General features: G+C 41.1%; 1 protein-coding gene across 1 annotated transcript in view; it reads left to right on the forward strand.

The window, feature by feature from the left end:
• Nucleotides 1-1,525: 1,525 nt before the first annotated feature.
• Nucleotides 1,526-27,315, forward strand: part of adgrv1 (adhesion G protein-coupled receptor V1) — a 56,692-nt gene continuing 30,902 nt past the window's right edge. The window contains exons 1-73 of the mRNA XM_072433867.1: nt 1,526-1,711; nt 1,807-1,956; nt 3,125-3,220; nt 3,310-3,531; nt 3,622-3,849; nt 3,937-4,262; nt 4,330-4,600; nt 5,353-5,685; nt 5,879-6,055; nt 6,338-6,561; nt 7,484-7,610; nt 7,695-7,904; nt 7,998-8,178; nt 8,264-8,427; nt 8,500-8,623; nt 8,744-9,004; nt 9,466-9,592; nt 9,668-9,891; nt 9,970-10,692; nt 10,780-11,153; nt 11,621-11,800; nt 11,922-12,102; nt 12,176-12,369; nt 12,454-12,580; nt 12,800-12,880; nt 13,000-13,139; nt 13,219-13,584; nt 13,669-13,912; nt 13,999-14,214; nt 14,296-14,511; nt 14,587-14,831; nt 14,902-15,083; nt 15,158-15,650; nt 15,798-16,107; nt 16,180-16,389; nt 16,478-16,608; nt 16,735-16,834; nt 16,908-17,087; nt 17,170-17,333; nt 17,398-17,485; nt 17,608-17,631; nt 18,268-18,346; nt 18,430-18,568; nt 18,639-18,780; nt 18,856-19,121; nt 19,196-19,371; nt 19,447-19,571; nt 19,651-19,832; nt 19,911-20,057; nt 20,136-20,216; nt 20,300-20,564; nt 21,026-21,142; nt 21,217-21,439; nt 21,516-21,720; nt 21,794-21,940; nt 22,018-22,270; nt 22,409-22,611; nt 22,688-22,864; nt 22,938-23,120; nt 23,606-23,785; nt 23,852-24,016; nt 24,142-24,262; nt 24,385-24,508; nt 24,578-24,716; nt 24,801-24,986; nt 25,075-25,310; nt 25,403-25,545; nt 25,623-25,821; nt 25,902-26,121; nt 26,205-26,444; nt 26,513-26,656; nt 26,730-26,950; nt 27,017-27,293. Of these exons, the coding sequence (XP_072289968.1) occupies nt 1,526-1,711; nt 1,807-1,956; nt 3,125-3,220; nt 3,310-3,531; nt 3,622-3,849; nt 3,937-4,262; nt 4,330-4,600; nt 5,353-5,685; nt 5,879-6,055; nt 6,338-6,561; nt 7,484-7,610; nt 7,695-7,904; nt 7,998-8,178; nt 8,264-8,427; nt 8,500-8,623; nt 8,744-9,004; nt 9,466-9,592; nt 9,668-9,891; nt 9,970-10,692; nt 10,780-11,153; nt 11,621-11,800; nt 11,922-12,102; nt 12,176-12,369; nt 12,454-12,580; nt 12,800-12,880; nt 13,000-13,139; nt 13,219-13,584; nt 13,669-13,912; nt 13,999-14,214; nt 14,296-14,511; nt 14,587-14,831; nt 14,902-15,083; nt 15,158-15,650; nt 15,798-16,107; nt 16,180-16,389; nt 16,478-16,608; nt 16,735-16,834; nt 16,908-17,087; nt 17,170-17,333; nt 17,398-17,485; nt 17,608-17,631; nt 18,268-18,346; nt 18,430-18,568; nt 18,639-18,780; nt 18,856-19,121; nt 19,196-19,371; nt 19,447-19,571; nt 19,651-19,832; nt 19,911-20,057; nt 20,136-20,216; nt 20,300-20,564; nt 21,026-21,142; nt 21,217-21,439; nt 21,516-21,720; nt 21,794-21,940; nt 22,018-22,270; nt 22,409-22,611; nt 22,688-22,864; nt 22,938-23,120; nt 23,606-23,785; nt 23,852-24,016; nt 24,142-24,262; nt 24,385-24,508; nt 24,578-24,716; nt 24,801-24,986; nt 25,075-25,310; nt 25,403-25,545; nt 25,623-25,821; nt 25,902-26,121; nt 26,205-26,444; nt 26,513-26,656; nt 26,730-26,950; nt 27,017-27,293 (14,505 nt within the window). The remainder of the gene's footprint in view (nt 1,712-1,806; nt 1,957-3,124; nt 3,221-3,309; nt 3,532-3,621; nt 3,850-3,936; nt 4,263-4,329; nt 4,601-5,352; nt 5,686-5,878; nt 6,056-6,337; nt 6,562-7,483; nt 7,611-7,694; nt 7,905-7,997; nt 8,179-8,263; nt 8,428-8,499; nt 8,624-8,743; nt 9,005-9,465; nt 9,593-9,667; nt 9,892-9,969; nt 10,693-10,779; nt 11,154-11,620; nt 11,801-11,921; nt 12,103-12,175; nt 12,370-12,453; nt 12,581-12,799; nt 12,881-12,999; nt 13,140-13,218; nt 13,585-13,668; nt 13,913-13,998; nt 14,215-14,295; nt 14,512-14,586; nt 14,832-14,901; nt 15,084-15,157; nt 15,651-15,797; nt 16,108-16,179; nt 16,390-16,477; nt 16,609-16,734; nt 16,835-16,907; nt 17,088-17,169; nt 17,334-17,397; nt 17,486-17,607; nt 17,632-18,267; nt 18,347-18,429; nt 18,569-18,638; nt 18,781-18,855; nt 19,122-19,195; nt 19,372-19,446; nt 19,572-19,650; nt 19,833-19,910; nt 20,058-20,135; nt 20,217-20,299; nt 20,565-21,025; nt 21,143-21,216; nt 21,440-21,515; nt 21,721-21,793; nt 21,941-22,017; nt 22,271-22,408; nt 22,612-22,687; nt 22,865-22,937; nt 23,121-23,605; nt 23,786-23,851; nt 24,017-24,141; nt 24,263-24,384; nt 24,509-24,577; nt 24,717-24,800; nt 24,987-25,074; nt 25,311-25,402; nt 25,546-25,622; nt 25,822-25,901; nt 26,122-26,204; nt 26,445-26,512; nt 26,657-26,729; nt 26,951-27,016; nt 27,294-27,315) is intronic.

Raw genomic sequence — 27,315 nt, forward strand, 5'->3', positions numbered from 1 at the left:
AAGATTACGAGTAAGAGAAACTCTAGAGGCATCAGTGTTGAACACTGACCCCAGGAGCAGCCCTGCAATAGGACACTATACCTTGACACCTCTGACTGGGACATCAAAAAAGGTCAGTGTTAGGATTTTAGTGAGCCAGGATCCTAACGTCATTGGGTTATATCCGTGAGGTGATGGGGACAAAGCAACATGCCACCAGAGAAGAGCTTTTGTCATCACTCCAACTTGTCATTGTACCTCTCAGGTTTTCTCCTGCTGAGAAGGCTGCCTACTCATGGGCTGTCCATCACTGAGATAATGGTCCTACACAGAAGCAAACAGGAATGTATGGGACGTTTTCCAGCAATGCAATAAAGACAGACTTGTTGCAATGACAACGTTTACACAATATTCCACACGCAATAAATTTGTCATCACTAGTCATCTCCCTTAGTTTGCATTCAATTTGAACATATTTATCTGTATTCAGTATCAATCCATTGTGGGTGTGTTTTGTGCCAAGGCTGTGTTATGGCTGTCAGAGGTCTGAACCAGGCCCTGCATGTCCTCTCTGCTGTGGCAGACAGAGCCTTCTTGAACTCCTGGTGTGTCTGGCGCAACACATGACACTTGAAACTCTCATTGAATACTGCACCACCAGTGAGAGTGCAATATTCACAGCAGTGAATTTAATATTTTTATTTTATTTTATTGTGTCTACAAGAATACAAGCGCGCTGAGGCTTAGACTCTGTTACAATGTAATGCAATGGCATTTCTAAAGATCTTCAGGGTACTTTTTGAACCTCGATCAAAGCATAAATGAATGAGAAATTGCCTTGTAGCAGCTGTTGCTTTTTGCGCCATTGTGTCCTGGTCTGCCATTTTCCCAGATGTAGATACAACCAGGTGCACCGCAAGCCTTGACCAAAGTGGATTTGTGCTGTGTAAGGCAGCAGGATCAAACACTTCACTTCTTTCTATTTCACTCAGGGTTTGTGCTGCTCTGTGCAAAACTTTCTCCATCTCAAAGAGGAGCAGAGTGAATAACAGGATTTATTCAGCTCTGCCCTCAGCTCTTTGTCCAGTGACAGACACACCTCTTTTCCCTTGGCCTTTCAGCCTCTACCCCCACAGTCCCCTATGCAGAGCACCCAATCCCTTTTTGATAGATTTTACAGTCACACACTGTTGATGTTATGTGACATCACAAACTTAAAACAACGGTAAATTCAAGGGCCAAATAGTTATAACAGCACTAAGACATCATTTTAATTGTAAAATCTCTACCTATAAAAAAGTTTCAAAACCGAATGATTTTATTCACCATGACAGCTTATGTTTGCTTTCAACCTTGTAATTACTTATACCCAAGTAGCCTACAGTGGCAGAGTGTGTAATATGCAGATTGTGAATGGAAGAAGCTTGAGCGAGGCCCCCCTCCCCCCTCTGTCTTAACCAATTTCCACAAAATAATGAAAGGGTAGAATTCTGATTTCTCTGATGAATATGTATGTTCTATAATGTCACTTGTTGTCTGTGTAGGAATGCTTCCTGTCCTTCTGCTTCCTGGACTGATCCTGGCTCTGTCCTTCGCTGGCACTTCATCTGCGTCAGCCACACTCAAGTTCCTGGAGGAAACAGTGAATGTGGTCAATGAGAGTTCAGACAGTGTGATCAGACTGACCGTAGGGAAGGAGGGTGACCCTATAAATGTGACAGCTTTGGTTCGAGTATGACAATTTAATACTTAAATACTTAATACCAAAATGTAATCTCCCTTCTGGTAATCTCTGTAAGAAATGTACTTTTTCTTTCCAAACTGTAGCTGGAGGGAGAAGACACAGGGGATTTTATAGATCCAGTGCGTCCAGTCATTTTGATGGCCAATGAATCCAGGAAAATCATCTTCATTTCTGTGAAGAACGATGACCTTCCAGAAGCAGATGAGACATTTACATTTATACTTGAAATTCAGGTGAGTGTCCAATATCTATGACATGGGTCCACTCCTTTAAAGAAATACAGTGTGTTTCTTAACAATAATAGTGATAATGCTTTGGTTTTATGTTGTACATGCAAAGTTGCTTTACAATATAATTATTTTGGCCCATTCATTTCTTGCCCTGGATTGTGGTGAAATAACTTTATTAGATGAATCAGAGAAAGATTTGGGTCATATTTCAATTACAATTTGACCGATGCCATTCTGAATCCAGAAAAAACGACAAGCTCTGCTGACATTTTTGAATGATATGTTGGGCTGATTTTGATCATTTCCCCATTTTAAGTTGATCCATTCATCCATAAACCTGATTTATTACAAACAGGATTAGAAAGCAGTGTAGACCAACTTTGTGTAGTTTCCTCTCTGCACTTAAGTGTTCAAATAAAGTATATTATATAGGCTGCTGGTTGACCCAAACAAAATTTGTGCAAATATCGGCCAGATAAATCGGTCAACCGTTTATCAGTCAATCTTTCATTTCAATATGAATTTGTATATTTAATTAATACCAAAACAGTTGGTCTAAAGGAAATCCTATATACCGGTAAGCTGCTTTTGTGCACCAGCTGCGGTTTTGTGGAGTCGACGTTTTTGTGTAAATACGTTATTTGTCCTTCTCATGGAGTTTCCATAACAACCAGAAATTCCTCATACCAAGAAACAATCTCCATGGCTCGTAGTATTTAGTTGTCAAATTTGATAAATGGTCTCATGATTTTTTCTAATAAAGCTCAAGTTACTGACTTCAAAGTGTACCAGAGTTCAAAACAGCTGAATAAACTGTAATCTGGTCAATCTTTGGGATGAATTTGTAGCTCAAATTCTAGGTTTGGAGTCACTTAAAACTCCAGAAGAATGTACGTTTATTTCGGCTTTGTGCCAAATTAGAGAACACGATACAAAACCTCAAGAGGAGTCCCACTGAGAGGCGCACTTGACTAATAACTGGACTGTGACCAGTACTTCCTGTCTTTGTGCAGTCTCATCAGGGCACCTCTGTGGGAATGCAGGACGAGAGTGTAGGACAGAACACAGCAGACATTCATTAATGAGTTTTCAGATATTAATCAGTGAAACTTTGTTGTATACTATAATAATGTACTGTATAACGTACAGATATAATCCTTCTTGTTTTCAGGACTCTTCTAATGGCGTTGTAGTAGGACTACCTAATAAAGCCACAATCACCATTCTCTCCAATGACAATGCCTTTGGAATTATATCCTTCAATTCTGTAAGTCATATTTCACTTATAATTACACACAATGCCATATTAAATCATTTATTTTTACTGTTGTTTTGTGGCATTTTTGTTTTTCTCAGACAAAGGAATTAGTGGTCACTGAGCCCAGAGGAAGAAACCTGATTGTGCCTTTGACACTGGTACGACAAAAGGGAACGTACGGCACTGTGACAGTTTCATTTACAGTGCTCACTGTCAACACTAATCGTGCCAGTGATGACCTAAGTCCAGACCGTGGAAACATCACTATCCCTGTGGGACAATCCTCTGTGCAGTTCAGCATCATCATTAAAGATGATCAGGTGCAACTGAAACTCGTCAAACTACAGTTAACACAATATATCCAATATTTAACACAATATTTTCTTGTTTCTACTGTTTCTTTGCTTCAGGACCCTGAGGATGATGAGGTGTTTTTGGTCAAGCTCACAGAAGTGGCAGGGGGCGCTCTCCTGGGTGAAGCCAGCACTGTCCAGTTGAGGATCCTGGGTAATGACAGTCCTCTGCGTTTCTCACAAACCTTTTTGACTGTCCCGGAGTCTGCCGGAGTGATCGCCCTCAACGTCACACGTGGGCAAATGCATGAAGATGAACCACTTGTTGGATCCTTTGACTCAGAGGTAACATTTGAGCCTAATTCCCTAAATGAATAATATCATCCATTACATTATTGCATTTAACTAAGCAACATCTATTTTTATCGCCAGGTTTCTATTGATTACATTGTGGTACACGGTGGGGCCACACTTGGGCTTGACTTTGTTGACCTGCAGCCTGTAAGAACTGTGACCTTTGCACCATTTGTCAACAAAACTAGTCTCCTTTTCAATATTAATGACGACAAGGATCCAGAAATTGCAGAATCCTTCCACATAAAATTGTTAAACAATACTATCAGAGGAGATGCAGTTTTAGTGTCGCCTTTTGAGGTGCAGGTCACTATTGAGCCGAATGACAAAGCTTTTGGGGTCTTGTCACTCAGCAGCAGTGTCGTTATACAACCACTTATTATAGACGAAGACCTCACAACAAGGTAAGTAAAGGACTATGAAAATCTCTGTTATTCTCCATTGTCCACTAACTGTTATTGTTTCGTCTAGATTTGATGGGATAGTCGTGGTGAGAAATGGGGGCAGCTTTGGTAACGTGTCGGTCAACTGGGCCATCAGCAGAAACGCCAACTCTAGCGTCCCTGTGTCTGAGGATTTGAGCCCTGATTCGGGAACTTTAACCTTCACTGCTGGACAAGTGACTGCTGTGATTCCTTTAAACATTGTGACCGATGACGTACCTGAAGAGGCAGAGGCATTTGTGTTCAAGTTACTGCCAAAATCTGTCACTGGGAACGCAGAAGTTGATGAGCCAATGGAGGTATGCACGGACTGGACATAGATGCATTTGTTTGGTAGGTGCTCACTGTAAGGTATAGTTGCAGGCTTTCATATTATAAAAGAGACATTGTGTTGTGGGCGATGCATTTAGGTAGAGGAAACAGACTTGCTCTGTGTGTGGGGGTGATTATACGAGTCCCTGTGCAGAAAGGCCTACGTATGTGTGAAGATGTGGGCAGATCTAAGTCCTCTTGTTCTAATAGCCTGGGATCAAGTCAGACTTTAAGTTTAAGTTACGATCCCAATTTTGCTTTAAATGTCTTTGTCATTTAATACATGTCTTTGTTGAATATACAGCTTTAAAATACAAAGATGTTTAGGTCCCCTGACTGCTAGTAATTCTAAGAAAAGAGGAGAATGTGTGGTTTGAATTAGGGTTCGTAGCTGGGCTATTCTTGTGATACTATATATTTTAAGTGGCCATAATAAACACTTTGTAACAGGAAAACAGCAAACAAGCAAACCCCAAAGTGCGCTGATGGAAACTCTGATGTGATGTGTTATTACCAACTTACAGGATAAAAATAAAGCACTTTCTCTTTTAAGCGCAGAAGAAAATCTAAAATCTTGTAGGCCACTGTTTTTGTACAGCATTTGTATCTTTTATATTAGTAATACATGTTTTGTATAGTATGGATTGTTGTTGTACTGTTGACCTCAGTGACTACATTATCTTATTTGTATACCTTTCATAATTTATTTGACATTTTATTCTTCACTATTCATCCTCAGATGGTGTTTTACATCCAAGACAGTGATGATGTCTATGGTTTTTTTCAATTTGATCCAAACAAAGAACAGAAGATCCAGAGCCAGCCTGAGGGACGATTCTTGTCCCTAAACCTGTTGCGCGGTGGTGGCACTTTGAGTGACGTCTCCATGTCTATCACAGCGCTCTATATTCCTGCTGGTCCAGTAGACCCAGCTCGAGCTAAAGACCAGGTTTTGGATGTCAACAGGACTGGATTGTCTAATATTGTCTTCTCCAGTGAGCCCAAGGTCCATGTGATTTTGCCAATCAGAAATGATGCTTTTCTGCAAAACGGCGCTCACTTTTTGATTAAGGTAACTTAACATCATAATTTACAATAGTAGGTTATCTTACCATTTATTGTAGACCAGCAACACTTTAGTATTAAGTGCCGTCCAAAATATCACTCTAGGCCAAAGTTTCTAATTTACATGTATGATATCTAAAATCCACTGGCTCTACAATCTGGCTGGTTGCTATTGGTAAACATCCTGTTTTCTTTATTAGCTGGATTCATTACAGTTGCTGGACATCAAACCTTCTATACCGTCTAGAAGCCCGCGATTTGAGGGGCCACTCTATGTGACTCTGACCATTACATCTGACATAGCCAATGGAGAAATCGGTTTTATAAGTAACAGCACAGTGGAGGTGTTGGAACCAGAGCACAGTAACAGCACTATGGTAAGTTCATTATTTTTGTCCTGTGTTGTGTTAAATTGTGTCTAGGCAAATATTAAAACCTCTGATTTTGGTGAGTTATTTGTGGTGGTCTTTGGAGTGAGCTTAAAACAGAACTGTATGCTGTACATACTGTAAGATAAGACACATTTGTCATTCGGGTGCAATGTCGGTGTAATCCCTCATTCGTCCGGGAGCGTTCCTTTGTATAAAAAGATTCAGTTGTTGTTATCTGGACTCTTGGGTGCAATATTGTTAAAACAATCTTCATAATTGTCTCTTAAGGTGAGCCTTCCTCTACGCCGTGATGGGACAGATGGTAAAGCTGAGGTGTTTTGGAGTCTGCGTCCCATTGGTGCTAATGCTAAAGATGTCACTACCAGTGACCTAAGACCTTTTAACGGGACAGTGGTTTTCCTTTCTGGACAAAGCGACGCTTCAATCAGCTTCACAGTTTTTGCTGATGACATCCCTGAAGTGAACGAGACTTTGCTGATCACTCTTGATAGGTATGTATACAAAACAGGTTATGTTGCATGCATTTTGGTGGGCTCACGTAAATGTTACCAGAATTTCCCCATTGTGTGGACAAATAAAGGCTATCTTATCTTAAACTAATCAGGAATATTTTGATGGCTGAAAGATAAGCTAGATTAAAACAAGAAGTATAATATTATGCCATAAAAATAAAGTATACATTAAAGTATAATTAAAAAAAAATGAAACTATAACTAGTCCTTAATACTCAGTGTGATTCCCAACAATTAGCTAAAAAAAAATGGCAAGTGGTCTTACATGTTATGACTCATCAAGTTGTTTGTGATTACCGTTGTGTGAAAATAATGACTTAGTTAATTAGGTTTTTTTGGTGGGTGAGAGCGTTTGTTTTAGCTCTGATGTGAATGCCGGCTTTCTCTCCCCCATACGTCTTTGTAGGGTGGAGGCCGCACGTTTTACAGTGTACTTTGGGTAAGTGCAGATTGAGGGGAACCTGCTTCTTTTATGTGGTGTGAATCAAGACCTTGTTTTGCCGAGAAGGACCCACTTCAAGAGCTGTGTTTGCAGTGACGATGGGGCGAAGGGGATTGGGTTTTAATGTGGTGTGTGAAAAACAGATTTTCTAAGTAGAATTCCTTCCTTTTGTGTTGTGACTTACTTTGCTTGTTTTTTTTATTCATGCTTGTTTTTTTTACTGGTGCTTGCTTTTGATCTATTTCTTTAGAACTTTTTTTTGGAAACAGAATGTCCTGGAATTTTGATTGACAGGCTAATGAAACTGGATTTAACAGCAGGAGTTTGTCATGTGAATTCAAGAATGCATTGACCAATTTAAATGAACGAAAATGTTTGTTCCCATAACATCCAACTTGTAATGGCATTGGGGGTGCAGTAATATCAATATGTTTGTTTGTTTGTTTGTTTGTTTCTCAGGACAAATGTTGAGAATCAGATCCTCAAATCTGGATTTATAAGTAGAGAAATTGTCATCATTGAGAACGACATCCCTGGAGGTGTGTTTGAGTTTGCGGAATCTTCCAAAGGTCCATTTATTATTGAAGTAAGAAGTAATACAATTTTAAAATCGATGTAGTCAGATATATTTAATTGTGAGTTTAATCCTCTACATTTTTTGTTTACTTAGGAGGGTGGTAGTTTGGATCTCCGTTTGGTCCGAACCCAGGGGCTTCTGCTGAAAATATTTCTGGATTATTCCGTCGTCTCACTCCATCAGTCAGACAGTTCTTCTGTGATAACATCTGAATTTGCTGGTGCTGTTGGCCCGCTGTATTTCGATCCAGGGGAGCGTCAGCATTCTATTGGACTGATAGCCAATAAAGATGGTATCCCAGAGGTAAGACCAATTTAGAGAGGTGTGTTTCTCTTTGTTTTTTATATTTTTCTCATATTCTTTCTTACTTCTGTTTGCCTTCTCTTTTGTCTATAGCTTGATGAGATGTTTTCAGTCGTACTTATTAGCCCCAATACTTCACTCAGTCGCCTAGGCAACCGCACGCAGGTCAACATCACAGTGCGGAGGAACGACGACCCTTTTGGGATCGTTGAGTTTGTCAGCCCAAACCTAACAGCGGCCATCAATGAGAGCAAAGGCAGCAATATTCATGGAGGTATTTCATTTTCTCTAAATGAAAGACATCCACAACTCTAAACTAGAGTAAATGCAATTGTTAATGATTTACTTTTTTCTTACAGTGGTTTTCCTCATTATTAGAAAGAAGGGAACTTTTGGAGACGTTTCGGTGTCTTGGTCAATTGAACCAGCATTAACAGAAGATGTCAGCCCCACCGAGGGCATCATATCGTTCAAGGACGGAGAGTATCTAAAAAACCTCTCTCTGTCTTCTGTGCCTGATGAGGTACATATTTATATCATTCCTTTATATCTGTAACTAATAACTTTATCAAATGAATGTGTATTTGTGTTTAAGATACCAGAAGATTTGGAGAATTTCACTATTAACCTGTTCAACGCAACAGCAGGAGCAAAACTCGGGAAGTTCCTCAGTGCCAACCTCATGATTAACAAGAACGATGACCCTTTTTCTTTCTCTGGTAATAGACTGCATCTGTTACTAGTTAGTTAAGCATTTGTGGATTTATTTTCCCCATTACAATGACAATAGACACCTGTATGTATATTGTGTTATATGAACTCTTTTCTTCGGACCTTAGCACCAGTGGTTGTGCGAGTTGAAGAAGGAGGCGTGGCCAACTTCACAGTGGTCAGGGCCGGACCGGCAGACTATGTGGCCTCTGTCATGTTGCGTGTGGAATATGGTGATGCTTCCCCTGAAGACTTTACGCTGATGAGCAATGCCACTGTAATGGTGTTTGACATTGGGGAAAGGGAAAAGAACATCTCAGTGGCAATTGAAGAGGACAACACACCAGAGGACAATGAGCGCTTTTACATCATCCTCTATAATGCTACAGGTCAGATTTATTCTACTTATGTACTGCCATACAAGTGTCATTTTCCTTTATAGGAATGAACACATTTATTTTATTTAGCAGCCTACTTTTCTCTCTGATGATGTGTGTCAGGAATAGGAATGAAAAGCTAATGGGCCCCAAGGACTTAGTAGTAATCACTAAAGGTTTAACATTGTGTAGGATACAAAGGCTGGCCACTTCACTGGTCCCTCTCTGTTTACTGATGACATAGAATTTAACGAGGAGTGGGATTTGTGTACCAAAGGACACTGTGGACAAAGTAATTAAAATCCATGTCAGTCACACTGCTGAGAATCTTACTCACTTTTAATTAAATATTGCACACATTTTAAAACCTATTATGGCACCAACAATTATAAGTTACATTATGTAAATGTACAATTATTATGATTTTGTTAACGTGCTTTAAACATTAAATGAATCAATCTGTCTTCAAGCAGGTGATGCTGTCGTGCATGGAGCCGACACAGCCACTGTTGTGATTGAGGCCAATGATGATGCCAATGGGATTTTCTCCATGGAGTCTCTCTCAAAACCTGTCAAGGAGGGTGAAACGAATAGCTTCTAGTAAGATTTGAAAATATCTAAATACTACTCTGAATGCAGTTTACTGAAGATAGTCACTGTATTCTTCTGTTCCAGTGTTCTGCGTTCCAGGGGCGTCTTTGGTAATGTTACAATCCTCTGGCAGTTGTATACCAATGACTCAGAAACTCCACTCAAAGAGAGCCAGGAGTTTACTAACACTTCCGGCACAATTACGTTCACCTCACATGAGAAGAGCAAACCTATAATCTTGGAAGCCATCTCAGACATGCTTCCAGAAATGGATGAGTTTTACATTCTTAGGCTCATCAATATTTCAGGTAAGACAAAAATGAAATACCTGTATTGTGCGTGCTTATTGACATTTTTTATATTAATACCAACTTGTGGTTCTCTAGAGGGTACCGGACAGCTGGCCAGCACTTCATTGAACGCATCAGTTTTCATTCCCCTCAATGATGACCCATTTGGTGTCTTTGCTATTGCTGGTGACAACTTGGACCAGGAAGTAGCAGAAGATGTGCTTTCAGAGGATGATATGGCCGATGTCACTTCATTTACCATTTTACGCCAGCAGGGCACTTTTGGGGACGTGCGTGTGGCCTGGGAGATTGTTTCTGGACACTTTCCTGATGGCCTGCCTCAGATGGATGACCTGCTCCTTCAAGCCTCTTTCCCCGATGCAGTCGAGCTTAGGCCGTTTGACCGAAGGCACCACTCAGGCACAGACGCACGGGCTTTCTCCGGACGTCCTGGAGCTTATGGGATCATCTCTCCTGAAAACAGCCCTGCCCCTCTTCACAACTTCACCTTCTCTGCTTGGCTGATGCCTAAAACAGACACAGATGGTTTCATAATGTCTAAAGGGACTGTGAATGGCACACTGTATTATGGAGTTAAAGTGCAGACTAATGAGTCTCATGTAACCGTTATGCTGTACTACACAGCGACTGGGTCCAACAAAACTCAGGTGGCTCAGGCTTCGTTTGAGAAGTTTTTAGAGGACAAGATGTGGATACATGTGGTCATCGTTGTAGATGATGGCATTGTTGAGTTTCTTCTGGATGGGAGCCCTATACCTGGGGGATTAAAGAGCATTAAAGGAGAGGGCATTGTGGATGGTAAGCAACACATGACACAATGTGTTTGTTGGTGTGTATATAAAGTTACCAGTGGTTTGTGTGACATGTTTTCCCTGTTTCATGTAGGACCAGCCTCTGTGTTCATTGGCTCAGATCCTGATGGACAGCAGCGTTACACTGGGGTTCTGCAAGATGTCCGTCTGTACAAATCTAAACTGAACCACAGTCACATCCACGAGCTCCACAATCAGCCTGCTAAAACTGACCTCAAGATGATCTCGGGTTACCTGCGTTACCGCCAGGATGAGAGGCAAAAGTCATTTGTGGTGGAGGTCAGAGATGACAGTGAGGAGGAGGGTGAGGAGGTTTTCTATCTGCAGCTCATAGCTGTGCACGGAGGAGCTCGCCTGCCACACCCCAAACCCACAGCCATTCTTAGAGTCATGAAAAGTGACTTTGCAAATGGGCTCTTTGGATTCACCGGTTCCTGTATACCTAATGTAAGTACACACAAGTTTAGCCCCAGTGAATAGACAGTACATACTTACATACTAGTACAGAAACACATGTAATGTAAACCCAGTGGTTTGGCAGTCCCTGTCCTGCTGCATATTTTATTAATTGGCTGGCTGCAGAGGCAGCTGGCTGCCCCTTTTTAGTTAGATTGGATACACAGGCTTTTATCTTAGCCCCTCTCAGGTGCAACGACAGATGGTGAGCCTGCAGCCCTGACACTCAAAACATTCCTGTAGTAGTGGATGAGGAGTTCCAACACTGACAGGGAGATCTTGTTGCCTGTTCGAGTCAACACAACAGGTGGCAGAGCTGGGGATGGCATTCCATCAGAACCAGAGGATTTCTAAATATTTATACCCTGAAGTATAATGTAAAGTTATTTGTATAGTATGTTAAGATGCCCAAATTGAATTAAATTCATATTTGGCCTATCTCTAATCATTTTGTACAGGTCACAGAGGAGGGATCAACTATATCTTGTGTAATTGAGCGTATGCGTGGATCACTGGACTTTGTTTACATAAACTACACTGTTACCCCTCTGGGGACCCTCGACAACAGTACTCCAGCTCATCAGGACTTTGTTAATGCAACTGGTGCTGTTCTTTTTGCACCTGGACAGCGCTCTGAGGTATGTCTGTAATGCTTGTGTAAAACATATACATTACAAGCTCTAGTAATAATTTGTGTAATTTGGTTTGATTACACCACTCCTCTGAGTATTGTTGTATTTCATGCATTTCTTTCTCCAGGTGCTGAATTTGCTGGTGTTTGATGACAACCTCCCAGAGCTGATCGAGACCTTTAAAATTAACCTAGTTTCTGCTGAGTCAGGTGATGGGAAGCCAGGTTCTACCCCAACCAGCGGTGCAAGCATTGATCCCTTGAATTCAGTTAACACCGTCACCGTGACAGCAAATGACTACCCCTATGGTACATGCAATAGTTTAAAAGAACATTTGTCTTTTCTTTCATTTTTAGTCTTTCTTTAACATACATTTTAAAGGCCTTTTGCAGTTTGAACCAACAATACCTGAAGAGGGTTTGATCCCTCCAGCAACACAGCCAGCTCACATCACTGTGAACGAGGAAGATGGAGTGGTTCATTTGCCAGTGGTCAGAGCTCAGGGCCTTTTGGGCAGGGTTATGGTCAGCTACAGGACTGTTCCCTTTACAGCCTCCAGCCCCGAAGACTATGAGGTCAGGGTTATTTCTTGATAGTTTTGTTTGCACACATTTGAATAGACTGTATTTTATATGTACGTTTACATTTTTCTCCTGCAGGATTCAGATGGTCTACTGGACTTTCTCCCTGGCGAAAGAGTCAAGTTGGTAAACATCACCATCGTAGACAATATTGCCCCTGAGCTCGAGAAAATTTTCAGAGTGGAGCTTTTTAATGCCAATGGAGGTGGGTGCCAACGTCATGAATATTTTAGCATAACTCCCACTTAGTATTTGCCCTTGACCCTGTGTTTCCCGTTACTGGTTGGTGTTTTTTTTCTGGTCTATGTGCTGTGCTGCCTGCTTTACACCTGCCTCCCTCTGCTCCTGTGCTTTTGGCCCTTGTTCTCCCTGTGTGGCTCTTCCCTGCACTGACACTCATGTGATCCTGTGTGCGATCCATCAGTGGATCAGTTTCTGCTTAGTGAAGAGAGTGGTAGTGGAGAGAGTGACTTTGACTTTCTTCTCCCATCACATCTCTCTCACGGTAAGTCTCCCCTGCGTTTGCCCATTTACTGCTATTGCATTGCTTCTTTTGTTGCTCTTTGAATCTTCTTCCAACAATCTCTTTAGATCAAATTAAAGTATTAATCTTTGTGTTTGTAGCCAGCCTGGGTGTTGCCTCCCGTCTCACTGTCACCATCGCAGCCTCTGATAATGCTCATGGGGTTTTTGATTTTAGCCCCAGTTCACTTTATGTAACTGGAACAGAACCTGAGGATGGACAAAGTTCTGTTTTTCTTCAGGTTAGCTCAAATTACAACTGAAAAACAATCTATAAATGTATACGTGTGTATTGAATTAATTATTGGGTTGATTTATTAGGTGGATCGCTCATTTGGTGACCTTTCTAATGTTACTGTTTACTGGGAAGTTGACCCCAGTTCTGAAGGAGAGATTGTCAGCAGATTTGGAAATCTTACTTTTGATGTGGGCCAAACATCAAAGAACATTACAATCCATGTTGCTCAGGACGAGGTTCCTGAATTGGACACAAATTTCACAGTTTCACTGGTCAAAGCTTCTGATGGTCGGCTGGGTTTTCAGACAGCTGCCACTTTGAATATACTGGCCAGCGATGATCCGTATGGCGTTTTTGTATTTGTTAATACCTCTAAGCCCATCTGGATCCCTGAAGCTAACTCAACTGTGAGGTTTACAATCCTCAGACTAAAAGGCCTAATGGGAGAGGTAATTGTTCAAAAAACATTACCAGTACCTGCAGATGCTTTGATTGTTTTAAATGGTTTACCCTCTATGTATCTCTATTTTCAGGTGAAGGTAACATTTGGAACATTGACTGAAGCTGAACCAGCCCCTTATGAGACTCAGAGAGTTGGACGTGCCACAGAGGGGCAAGACTTTGTTCCCCTTTTTGGTTCAGTTGTGTTTAGTGCCGATCAGACTGAAGCAAATATCACATTACAGATACTTGATGATGATCTCCCTGAAAGAAATGAGTCAGTGTTTGTAAAATTACTAAGTGTTCAGCTCATCAAAGGCCAACAAAAAAGGACTGGTAACTTCAATTCTTTATCTCACCTACAGTTTTCTCTCAACTCATAATAGTCCAACGCCATTAAAGCCCTGTTTTTGTACTTCCAGTTTCAAATTCGCCCTCTCTGGGACCTATGTCAAGAATTGTAGCCCAGGTCATAATTGAAACCAGCGATGACAGGTCTGCAGTCCTTCAGCTGTCTTCCTCCACTGTCACTGTCCCTGAAGAGTTCAACGGACCATTTCTGAAAGTCACTCGAACAGGAGGGTTTTTTGCAAGTGTCTCTGTAAAATTTGATGTAATGGATGGTACAGCTAATATCAGTAAGTGCCACATGATAATGCAGATCATTTTTTGAATAGATAAACAGTAACATTTATGTATTATTGCATCTCTTCTTACAGAAAATGACTATATTGTGGCGTCAACTGATGTTCTCCTGCTTGAAGGGGAATTTAGTAAATATATCCCCATCTTTGTCCTTGATGATAACGAGCCTGAGATAGAGGAGACCTTTCGTGTTGTGCTCAACAATGTGACAACTGGAGGCGCTGTTCTTGGTCCACTCACTTTGGCAACCATTACCATAATGCCTTCTGATGATCCTTTTGGTGTCTTTGGTAAACATTTTGAGCATGTTTTTAATTGTATGAATTAAAATGTGTTTTAACTTGTTGTTGTTTTTATATCTGTAGTTTTCCAGTCTGAGCCTATCACAATTGAAGAACCAGTTTCAAACTCAACTGTAGTTACACTGCCCATTGTCCGTAACGCTGGGGTTACTGGCACTGTTATAATCCAATGGCAGGCAACAGTAAATGGTCAAGTGGCAACTGGAGACATCAGACCAACCTCAGGGTTTGTGAGCTTTGCACCCGGAGACACCCTAAAGTTTCTCAAATTGGAGGTTTTACCTGATGATGTGCCTGAAATTACAGAGGCAAGTTCCCCTTACTTCAAATTATTCACTTTCCCCCACCAAATTGACTAATAATAAAGGTTTTTTCTAGATAATAAAAGTGCAGCTTACCAGTGCTAGTAATGGAGGGAGGATTGGTGCAAACACGTCTGTGGACATCAGAGTGTCTGCCAATGATAATCCTTATGGGACTGTCTATTTCGATCAGTCTGTTTATCTTGTTCAGGAGCCTTTGGAGGGGGTTTTTAGAGCCAACATTGCTGTACGCCGAAGGTACTTTGTCAGTGTCAGTTTTACATTTTTGTTCTTTTTAATCATGTCTTCATCCTTTAATTCAACACTTTCAGTGGTGGACATTTTGGCCGTTTGGAAATTACATACAGCACATTTGAGACAGACTTGGTTGGCTCTGCTCAAGGCCGTGGCCAAGACCTTCTGGTGTTCTATGAAGCACCAAAACCAGGTGTAGTCTCCAGCATCCCTCAAAGGGCAGTGAATGTGACAGGCCAAACGGACCCAGTTAGTGCCTGTGCAGCTGCGTGTCTGAGGGAGCGCACCTGCCAAACCTTCTCCATATCGTCTGTGGCTGCATCGTGCGTTTGGGTGACTACAGATGCTGAAAACCTAACACCAAATCGTCTGTTTCTGACTTATGTGAAAAATGCCACTGCTGCTGCTGTACTGATCAGTGGCCAGGCCGAGGCTGACATTGACTACACCTCTGTGACCAATCAAAGTGCTTTTTTGGAGGATGGGGCAGAGATGGCCAACCTTACTGTCCCACTACTCACTGACAAGAAGGCTGAAATGAACGAGAGCTTTTCTATTCAGATATCAAAGGCAAGTTACTATAGGAAAATTATGTTTGCTCTCAAGTGTTCCTGTGTTAAAAGCATTAATTGCAAATGTTTTAATGTATTTTTTTAATATATATGTCCTGCTTTTCTGTCTCTCTGTATTCATATTCACATACAATTCTTTCTGCAGGTTCAGTTGGTGAACTTGACCGTGGCACCAAAAAACTTGCCTTCGATTGGGCAGCCAAACAAAGCTGAAGTGATTATTGGGATGAATGGAGATGCTTTTGGTGTATTTGTGATATACACTTTTAGTCCCGGTGCCACTGATGAGCGGCGCCTTCTGGAGGTGAAAGAGGAGGCTAAGTCTGAGGTGCCATTAGTTATAGAGCGACGTGGAGGAAATGTGGGGACCGTCAGTGTTGAGTGGAGAATAGTTGGAGGCACAGCCACACCAAATGAAGATTTCACTGGTAATGGAGGCACTCTCGTCTTTGATGGTAGGTTTATGAGAATTTGGCATGTTTATTGTTGCAACAAATTGCAAATTGTATACATTTTGTAATCCACAGGAGATTTGAAGAAGACAGTAGTTATTCAAATCAATGATGACAATGAACCAGAAGACAGGGAAGACATCATGATTGGTCTTGTTAATGCGAAAGGAGGAAGTCGGATAATGCCCAGCTCTGACTCTGTAACTATTGTTGTACTGGCCAATGATAATGCAGCTGGTGTAATCGGTTTTCATCCAAGTTCACGCTCTGTCGTTGCAAGAGAGGGTACGTTTCTTGTTTTAAGTCTTTATATTTAGCATGCTGTGAACATAAATGATTAAATTGCTGATTTGCCTCCCACTTTATCAAATAGGCCAGACCGTGTCCTTACTGGTGACAAGGAGAGCTCCAGGTTTTGGAAATGTCACAGTGACTTGGACGATAACAGGACCTAGAGTGGGACGAACATTCACCCAAACATCGGGAACTCTTTTCTTTGCACAAGTAAAATCTTATTAGACACTTAATTATGTTGTAACTGTATTGTCTGGCACTTGTGGATAATTTTATTTATTATGTGTGTTATTATGCAATTGTGTGTTATCAATAATGCACATGTGGCACTTTTAGAGACAGCTGAACGCCACAATAGTTTTGGACCTTCTTGATGATGCTACTCCAGAGAACAAAGATGAATACAGAGTGTCCTTGTCTGGCATTCAAACCTATGGTAAAAGAATCAATGCTTAGTTTAGACAACGCTAAACAATGATTCAGAATAATCTTGTGTTTCTTGTGCACAGGAGTTGGCGTGACAGGCCATGCTGTTTTGGATGTTGAGGGCAGCGAGTCTTTAATTACCGTGGACACAAGTGATGCACCCCTTGGCATGTTGACCATTGCTCCGTCATCCCTTATTGTGACCACAGAGGAACATCAAAAGGTTATAAACATCTATATCAACAGAGAATTTGGTGCATCAGGTTAGCTCATATTTTAAAAAGACTCCACCATTTTCCCCTTGTCCAACTAGTCTCTAAAATGCCATGTAAATGTTTTGTCCAGGAGCTGTGAACATTTCATATGAGGTCATAAGAGGATCCCTCCAGAACCTGTCCCAAGTAGAGGGTAACTTTGCAGAGCCTGGAAAAGACTTTATTGCTGAAAGTGGTTTTGTCATCCTTCAAGATGGGGAGACTTCTGTTGCCATTCCTGTCTCGATCTTAGACGTAAGCCTTTCATTCTTTTTGTAACACATTCAACAATTTTATTAATTTACTATTTAAATTTCAGGACAATATACCAGAAATAAGAGAGTTTTTCTTGGTTAATGTAACATCAGCAGTGCTTATTACAACACTTGCTACAAATCCCCAACTTGGTAAGGCATCATTTTTATTTACAATAATTGTCATTTAAATGTTCTCGGTAAACATTATTTTGTATTTGTTTAAATTAATTAACGCCTCTTTCCTATAATCTATTTGTCTTTAAAATGGCTAGAGATTGTTCATTGCACATTGTCAGGTAAAACACTAACCTAATTACTCATTGTGCATAAGCTTTTATTAAATTATACATTGCACTAGATCTGCCTTAGGTGCAGCTTTTGAGATCTGCCATTGCCATGTAGATTTTGGGGGCATCTTCTGGTTTTTGCATAATTTTAGAAAGTGGTGAGTTGACAGAATACATCCTGGAGCCTCCCAGCGCACTAAGGGCATACTGCCTGGAGACACTGAGTAAATACACAGCCTTCTTTTGGTAACAGTCATTATGTGGCTTGGATAGCTGGATTGATGCTTTCTATGATTGAGGAAGCATGGGGATTTGGTGGTAGCTGAGTAGCACTGTGTGGTGTATAGAAATAAAGCCAAGCTAAACCCGTAGATGGCCTCCCAGAGCCTCCGCCTTAGAGCAGAGACTATAAGGCAGTCATAAATCAGTCCATCCTTCGCTTTGTTCTCAAACTCCCAGCCCACTTTGAGACCCTTCTTGGCTTCATTCATTTGCTTAATTGTTGCAAAACAGATGTTGATTTTCCGCCTCTTTCTATAGTTGTCAGTTGCTGGCCTGCTGCCTAAAATATATTAATTCTTGGTTAAGTATTATAATATATAAATATAAATATATATGTATATTTCTTTTTAATCTGTTTTCAAGATGCTGCTGGCTTGGTGGCAGAGATCATCATTACTGCTAATGATGGTATTAGAGGTGTCATTGAATGGACAAATACAATGTAAGAATACTTATTTATACTTATTATTTGACATTTTATATTTGCGTTGATTATGTTTGATTTGTAAATGTGTCATTCTATAGGTATGAGGTTAATGAAACAATCGGGTCCTTCACTTTAGTGGCATACAGAAACAAAGGAACCTATGGCAACGTGTCACTCGTCATTACAGCTCAGAATTTAGAGGCTCAACTGGGATTGGACTACAACATCAGTGAAACTGTATGGGCACATTCAGAACATGCATCTGCAACAAATTTATCCTAACTGGAAACTTTTCTTTCACCCTCAGACCCTGCACTTTGTTGACAACGAAACACTGAAATTTGTAGAAGTACAGATCAATGATGATGTTATTCCAGAGAGAGCTGAACGATTTCAACTAATACTGTCTCAACCGTCCGAAGAAATGGTCTTGGGCACGAATACAACAGGTGCAGCCCTGGCATACAAACAGAATGCACATTTTATGCTGTTAATGGTATGTCACAATATTATTTTCCTTACAGTCACTGTGAATATCCAGGCCAGTGATGATGGAAATGGTGTCATTTCGTTCAACACCAGTGAGCCCTTTGTTTTAAAAGAGCCGACCGCAGCATCTGGACTGGGTAAGAGTATGGCCACTCTGTATATTGTACGTAACCCAGAAGAAGGCACATATGGCACAGTGACCGTACAGTTCACCATCACTGATGCAAACGGCAGCTTGGCGGACAGGGACCTCAGCCCAGCACAAGGGATTGTGGTGATGGATGAAGGAGTGAGGTTTAAGGTGGGAGACACTGGTTGATTAGAATACTAAAAATAACAGTTATTAATAAGTCATTATTTATTTCCTTTTGATAGACACTTGAAATTCGGGCAGTTTTGGATGCAGAGCCTGAAGCAAATGAAACCTTTATCATGGTTTTGTCAAGTCCAACAGGAGGTGCCAGACTTGGAAATCAACTTGAAATTTCCATCACCATTTTAGAGAACCTTGCACCGTCTGGTTTATTCAGGATTGGACCCACTCTAAACAGGTGTGGTTCACAAACATTATTATGCAAAGGAAAGAAGTGCAGAACTCTGAAAAAGACGTTACTCTTTCTGAACAGAACACAAACCGAAGTGGTGGCAGAGGAAGGCAGAACAGTCTTTCTCACTGTGTCTCGCAGTAACGGTCTTGAGTCAGCCGTCAGCGTGGAATGGGAAGCAAAGTCGGCCACTGCTATAGCCTCAGGTAAGGTTACTGCCACTTGCTTACCGAAACAATTACATTGTTCTATTTTCCTTTCAAGTTTTTTTTCTCATGAACATAGGTGGTCCCGTCTCAAAAATCGGTGTGTATCAGAGTTTTGAAGACCACTCAACTGCAGCTTGGTGCTCAGTCCCCAAAAACCTCTCTCCTCTCACAATGAGGCTCGATAAGGGCCCAGCCATTGGATCATCACAAACACTAGCCACACTCTACCAGTGGCAAGGTGTTTTTGTGCCTGTTACGGTATGACGACATCAGTTAATTCGATTTCAATTAAAAATGTGGCTGTTAATAATCGTATTGTCCCCCTGTTACATCCAGGCTGTAAAGATTCAGAATCCAAACTCCTGTGTTGGTTTTGCACAAAATGGCTCCACCTTCATCGGGGTCACACACAGCGGCCCTCCTTTCAGTCCTGCTGTCAATCTGAGCATCTTCAAACTACACGAAGACCTAAACATTACATTGGTATGTGCAATATGTGTCCCATTTTATTGCTTTATTCTGTGTCTTTGCATATTGTTATTCATGAAGTCTATCTCTTAGGAACAGACCGTTGGTATTGAAGCATCTGATATTAAACACTTTTCCATTGATGGTAGACATTTTTTGATTGCATCCAGTCAGGTAACAACAAGCACTAAAATATTTTGCTTTTAATTATACGTTTATTTCTCACTCTTACTCGAGATCTTTTTACTGTTTCACAGGTTTTTCTTTGGACTCGAGAGTCTTTAGCTCTTTCACAGACGCTTGACTTTAAGCAGGACATTGTCAGTGCAACTACATTTACAGAAGGAGGTGAATCACACCTTCTTGTATGCCTCAACCGTGACTCTGACAGCTGCCTCATCCTTAAATGGGCCAATGGCAGGTTTCAGGATCCACGGCCCCTTCCACTGAGCGGCAGAGGAACTCAGGTGGAGCAGGTCCAAACAAGAACAAATGGCACTCTTCTTCTAGTTGTAATAGCAGGTATATTTTAATTCAAATGTTTTACGTGTTGACTTTATGGCTTTAACTAATGGTAAAGCCATTTATGTGAATGGAAAATAAATCAAATAGCTAAAATGGGACCCTGTAGTACTGAGAGAATAGCTCCAAAAAGGGCGCTTTGCATAAAACTTCAAAAGCCAAAAATCAACCTAGAAAGCAGATGACAGATGATATAGTTATAATAATGGTAAAGAAGAAATAATACACATTTTGTATCTATTTTTGTAATTGGCCATAAATATTGGACTTAATTGAGTTTAAAGTGGGAAAGGTTGTTGGGCAACACTGTATTTACGGGAAAGGCCTCAATGTGGAAGAGAGCAGAACCACAAGAGTTGTAATTTGTACAGCTTGGGTGTGTCCGGCAGACCGGTCCTTACTTTACATAAACATGTTATTTTGGCATAGACGTACATGGATCTGTGTGTGTCTTTGCACAGGTCGAAATAGAACCTGTGAGGTGTTCAGACCTGGTCAGAGTGCAACGCTCGTTCAGTCTATTTCCCATCCTGATAATATCTCCTCCATCCACGCCTTCACTGACGCTTCAGGGGAAGGTAAGCATTGCAAAGTTACTATTAAACTTGTATTTGGGAGAGAAAAAAAGAAGCTAAATTGACTTTTCTTTCAGCTTATGTACTCCTAGTTGGAAGCATTAGTTCATCTCTCTATACCTGGAGGTCAGACTTCAGCCTGTTCACAATGATCCTGAGGGCCCCTCCCGCAAATAGCTATTTCTCTCTTGTGGTACCATCCATAAACATGACCAAAACTCTCCTAATGTCTGCGGAGGACAATAGCTCAACTATTTTTGAACTGACTTCTGTCACCAACCAATCTGACTTCATCCCCAGGTACCAACAGATAGATGAATTAACTGAACTATAATTCTACTGTACATCTAACATGTAATTGATCATCTTTTCTTAGTTTTGGTGAGTTGCTCTTTGCACCGGGCGTCAGTGAGTTGGAGATTGCTGTGAATGTTATTGATGATGACATCCCAGAAGTAGAGGAGTACTTTTATGTCACTCTGAAAAATCCAAAGGGTGGAGCTGAAATTGGATTTGGTGGTCAAGTGACTGTCTTTATCCCGACTAATGATGATGCCCATGGAATCGTTGGCTTTTCTTCTGTAAGTTACACATTTACAAGTCATTTAGTTGTTGTCACTGATTATTTTTTGTAATCATTTTTCTGTGGTTTAGGAATTCTTGTCAATTGAAGTTGAAGAAATGATGCAAGATTATCAAATAAACCTTATTGTGGAGAGGAAAAGAGGCACTTTTGGCAAATTGACAGTTCAATGGGCTGCTCAAGGCAACGTGACAGACATCAAACCTGAATTAGGAGTGGTATGTTCTGTGTCTATACTTAATTACATATGGAATAGGTTTAGATATAATAATAAATGTTATTTTCCCCCATACAGATTACATTTGCCCAGGACCAGTCAGAAGCCAAAATCCCATTATCTATAATTGCAGATGGGATCCCCGAACTTACTGAAATCGTCCTTATAATCCTCACTGAAATAACAATGGAAGTGCAGGACTTGAAGAACGCTGCGATCATCAACAAGCAGCTGGCTCAGGCTTTAATCACCATCAAACCAAATGGTTCTCCATATGGGGTTATTGGGTGGCATCTGGATTCCCAGTTCACACAAACAAATGAGTCACAGAGTAAGTATTTCTGGGATCAAACAAACCCAAACATATAGTGTATACTGTGGGAGTAACATGTATTTTACAGGCATGATCATCACATTTTAGAAAGCTTTCACATTTTAAATTGCATCTGTTTTTCTTGTTGAAACACAGGAGGTGCGGTCAATGTTACTCTGTCCCTTGTCCGCGAGCAGGGTTCAATGGGTGACGTGGCTGTTCACTATCAAACCACTCCAGCTTTGTATTTACCTCCCTCCAATCAAGCCACTGCGGGACAGGACTACATCGCTAGAACCAACACTGTTATAATGCCCGAGAGTGCCACTGTCGCCATTATCACAGTTACTATTTTACCCGTGAGCAGTACATACATACATACATATTCTAATTAATGTCTCATCATCAACTTAAACCTTACTATGTTTTTTCTAGGATGACATGCCAGAACTGGAGGAAAGTTTCTTAGTAAATATCACACGTGTGGAGCTGGTTAAAGGCGCAGTGGGTCCAGGTCAGCCCAGCGTGAAACGGCCTGGACTGGAAGTTGCAGAAATTGTCATCCTGGAGAACGATGACCCCAGAGGAGTGGTGCAGTTTAATATAACAGAGGTCAGAAATACAACTCACAACTACAGAAACGTTACGTGCATACGCGTTTATTATTTCAACATTATCTGTGCAGGATATCCCAGGTGGAAAAGTGGCATATGAGTTGCCTCCCCCTGATAATATTGTCCACCTCGCAGTTGCAAGACTTGCCGGCACAATTGGAAGACTGGTCACATACTGGGAAGCACAGCCATTAACCGCTGACATCAATGATTTCAGTCCCATCTCTGGAAATATTACTTTTCTAGATGGCCAGGTGAGTAACAATAAAGCAAAGCACATGTTGTAGAGTGGAACATGATTGAATTACAATTTAAAGGTGAAGGTCTGGGCCAGGTCGCTCTTTGATGTCTTTAAAAGAAGATATTTGTAATCTCAACAAGACATTTCCTGTTTGAATATGTACATTTTATAGTGGCGAGTGCGCACTTTGTTTTGTTTAGAATGTTTCACAATTTGGCGTTTATTTTGTGTATCTCCATGGAGGCAAGTTGGTGACGCCTTGATGCCAACTTAGAGGTCAGATCTATGGAGAGGCAAGCCCGCTCACAAAAAGAATGCATGTTTTTCAAGCTATTTCTGTGCAATAAAAACACCTAAAAAAAAGAAGTAAGATAGATAAGTTAACCGTCATACCGTGTGACATTTCAGACAAAGCCATAACATCTCCATGGAAACAAGCACCCTTTACTAGAAAAGTTTTACAGTGCACCGGTAAATGTCTCTTTTTTCATGTTTCAGGGTAAAGCTGACATCGTCCTCACCATTTTGGATGACGACGAAGTGGAAGCCTCAGAGACTTTTAGAGTGACTTTGCTTCAAGTGATGGGCGGAGCACGACTTGGAGATTTGACATCTACACTTATAACAATACCTCCCAATGACTCACGCTTTGGACGTTTTGGATTTAGTGCACTAAAGGTCGGTTTTACAAGTCATAATAATTGCCATGATTTGCTGCCAGATTATAATATGCTGCTCTTTAAGGCTGTGGTCAGTGAGCCGGAGTTTGTGGATGATCCAGCTGCTGTGGCCACTCTGGTGGTGTTACGCTCCTCTGATGGTCTTGGGGCAGTGACCCTGAGGTGGCAGCTCGAACAAGGGGCAATTCAAGACCTTACACCTCTAAATGGGACTGTTGTTTTCACTGGGGTAATGAATTGGATACACAAGTAAAAGTAGAAGTAAAGTAGTAGTTTCTGTACTACACGTCACCAGTGTTCCACCAGACTAACCATTTTCTCATAATTCTTTTCCAAAACCACATTTCTTTACAGAATGACACCATGAAGACTTTTGTCATTCGAGCCCTTGGTGACAATATAACCGAAGCAGAGGAGCACTTTAGGGTACAGCTGTTTCCTGTGGAGAAAGATGTTCTCATTGACCCATTAAAAGGTTCGGGTTTATGATTGTGACATAATGTGTCTGGATTTGCAAATAGGACAGCAAAAAATATGAGTACAAACATCATCATTTTATATGCAATATGATTTATATTTGTGAGGTATTTGTTCTAGGCACAGCTACAATTACCATAAATGCAGATAAAGCGGCCTTGGGGATTGTTGGAGTAGTTGAATCCTCCAGGAACATACTTATTGGAGAGCCTAAAGGACTGTACAATGGAAGCGCTGCTGTCAGGTTGGTCAAGCCTTACACTCACACATTTAATTCATTTACACACACTTACTGTTTATCTGTACCTTGTAGTCTTGTGCGAGGTTCGCCTGCATATGGAGATGCTCAGGTGTACTGGAACATCACACCGGCTGTATCCTCTGAGTTTGAAAGAATCTCTGGCACAGTGACTTTTAGAGATGGACAGTCTGTTGCCACAATCTATTTAAAGGTATTTCTTAATTACAAATAGCCTGTTCTTCATTTCAATGACAGTAAAAATGACAATGACAAATACTGTTGTTGTTCACATCAGACTCAGGATGATGATGTGCCTGAAGAGCGCCAACAATACCAGCTTACACTGACATCGGCCACACCAGGGCTGGAGATAAGTCAAGAGGCCAGGCAAGCTAGCATTACAATGGCAGCAAGTGATAACCCCCACGGCATATTTACATTCATTCAACATCAGCTTACGGCTTCTGAGGAGAAGGGAATGGTATGTTTAACACTTTACATTACCATTATATGACCCATGCAAGAACAAAGCTGATTGTTTTTATGTTTTTTCATTTTACAATAAACAGGTCAATGTCTCGGTTATAAGATCTTTAGGAGCCCTTGGCAGTGTGTGGTTAAGCTATGAGACCTTGGGGAGCACCGCTGTCAGTGGAGAGGACTTTACTAGCGCTTCAGCTCGACTTCTGTTCAACCCAGGCCAAACTTTACAGTACATTTTCATTGATATCACTGATGACAACCAACCAGAGGGCCCTGAAATGTTTCTGCTTGACATTACTGAAGTGGAACTTGTCAATATAAGGTAAACTTACAAGCATTTCACCATGTGTGACTTTACAGACTGTTTAAGCTCCTTGACATGTTTTCAATAATATGTCTTCCTCTGGTGGTCAGTGGCGTGGACTACACCGTAAAAGAGATTGGCCTTCAGCTTGACCAGCCTCCAGAGATTGGCAACATTTCGACCCTGTCTGTCATTATTTTAACAAATGACAACGTTGAAGGTGTCTTGGAGTTCAACTATATCAACATTACTGGTAAATTAAATTCTCAATGTAATACAAATATCCAGTTTTAACTTCTTGGCAAACTATTGTTATTTTTGTATTTTCAGTCGAGGAGGATGTCGGCTATCTTTTGATCCCAGTTTTTAGGAAGGTGGGCACATATGGACTGGTGTCAGCTCAGTACATTTCTAGAGGACTAAGCGCCACTCCAATGACTGACTACATCCTGCACAATGGCTCACTGACCTTTATTCAAGGACAAAACACCAGCCACATAAACGTCACTATTATAGATGACCTGGACAGGTGAGACTACGGAAAGTACAGAAACAACTGTCAAATAATTACCATTGATTTTAATAAATATGTTCACTTATATTTGACAGTGAAGCAGCAGAAGTATTTCAAGTCATGCTCACAAGTGCCACAGGTGGCGCTGTTCTTGGTTTGCAACATGTCGCGAGTGTCACAATTGCCAAGAGTGACTCTCCAAACGGTGTGGTGCGCTTTCTCAATGAGAGCAGGATCTCTTTGGTCAATCCGAACTCCACAATGAGAATAAACCTGGTCCTTGAGAGAGCAGGGGGCCTTGTAGGAAATGCTTCAGTATGTCAAAATCTATCTCTGTCAAAAAATTGTGTCTAATACTTTATACCACAAATATGAAGGTTATTTTGTTATTTTTTTAGGTTGCTTGGATGATTCGTGGTCCCAACAGCAATAAGCTCCTTCCTCCAGCCAATACAGATTTCAAAGACCCTGTCAATGGGAGTTTCTCATTCAGAGATGGTGAGACAAGTACATTTATGATAGAGCTTCATATTCTTCCACATGGAGAAGTGGAAGTTGAAGAGACATTTGTGGTAGAACTCATGGTTTTGTCTGGAGAGATGGATGTTGATCATCAAGCCGGATCTATACAGTTAAAGGTATTTCCTTGTATTGAAAATAATTATATAAATGGAACTAATTATTGAACTTTTTTTTTCTTACACAGATTGAGAAATTTGGTGATCCCAATGGTATTGTTCAGTTCACTGAGGATGCTTTAAGAGAACGTGTTTATAATGAATCTACTATAGACCCTGTCAATATCACCCTGATAGTTACACGGAGAGAAGGGGTCATGGGCAACATAACTGTAAAACTAAGCTTTACTCAACAATCATCCCTCATTCTCTTCACGTTTTACTCATATCGTTGTTTTTATTTAGATCCACTGGCAGATCAAAAGTGATTCTGACACAACAGGCGACTTCTTGGCTTTGGCCGGTTCAGTGATTATTGTTGAAGGCCAAAGAGAAACTGAAATTGCCTTAAGCCTAATGCCTGATTCAGTGCCTGAGCTGGAGGAACTTTATATTGTCCAGCTCTCCAGAGTGGAAGGTGGTGCCACGCTGGACGCTAACCCGCAATTTACCAACACTCGAATAAGGTTCTCATGATACACTTTGTACATATCCATATAATCATTATGCTAATAACTATCTCTGACCATTAGGGTGCGGGCAAATGATGATCCACATGGAGTATTTACCTTAAACCCGGAGCGCCAATCTGTTGAGCTAATTGGCTCGGGTGCAGAGACCAGAAGAGCTTTGATTTTAAATGTGACTCGTTTGGCTGGGCTCTTTGGCAATGCCACTGTGGGCTACAGCATCAGAGGAGGCATGGACATGATCGAGATCGAACAGATCCTACAAGGACAAGCGAAGGGGAGAGTGTTGTTCAGAGATGGAGAGGAGTTTGCTACTGTGACTGTGCCCATTAGCAGTGAGGTAAGACTGATTTTTAAAATAC

The sequence above is a fragment of the Eucyclogobius newberryi genome, unplaced genomic scaffold (assembly GCF_026437365.1).
Source record: "Eucyclogobius newberryi isolate DKJ021-1_F unplaced genomic scaffold, fEucNew1.0.hap1 SCAF_6, whole genome shotgun sequence".
NCBI lineage: Eukaryota > Metazoa > Chordata > Actinopteri > Gobiiformes > Gobiidae > Eucyclogobius > Eucyclogobius newberryi.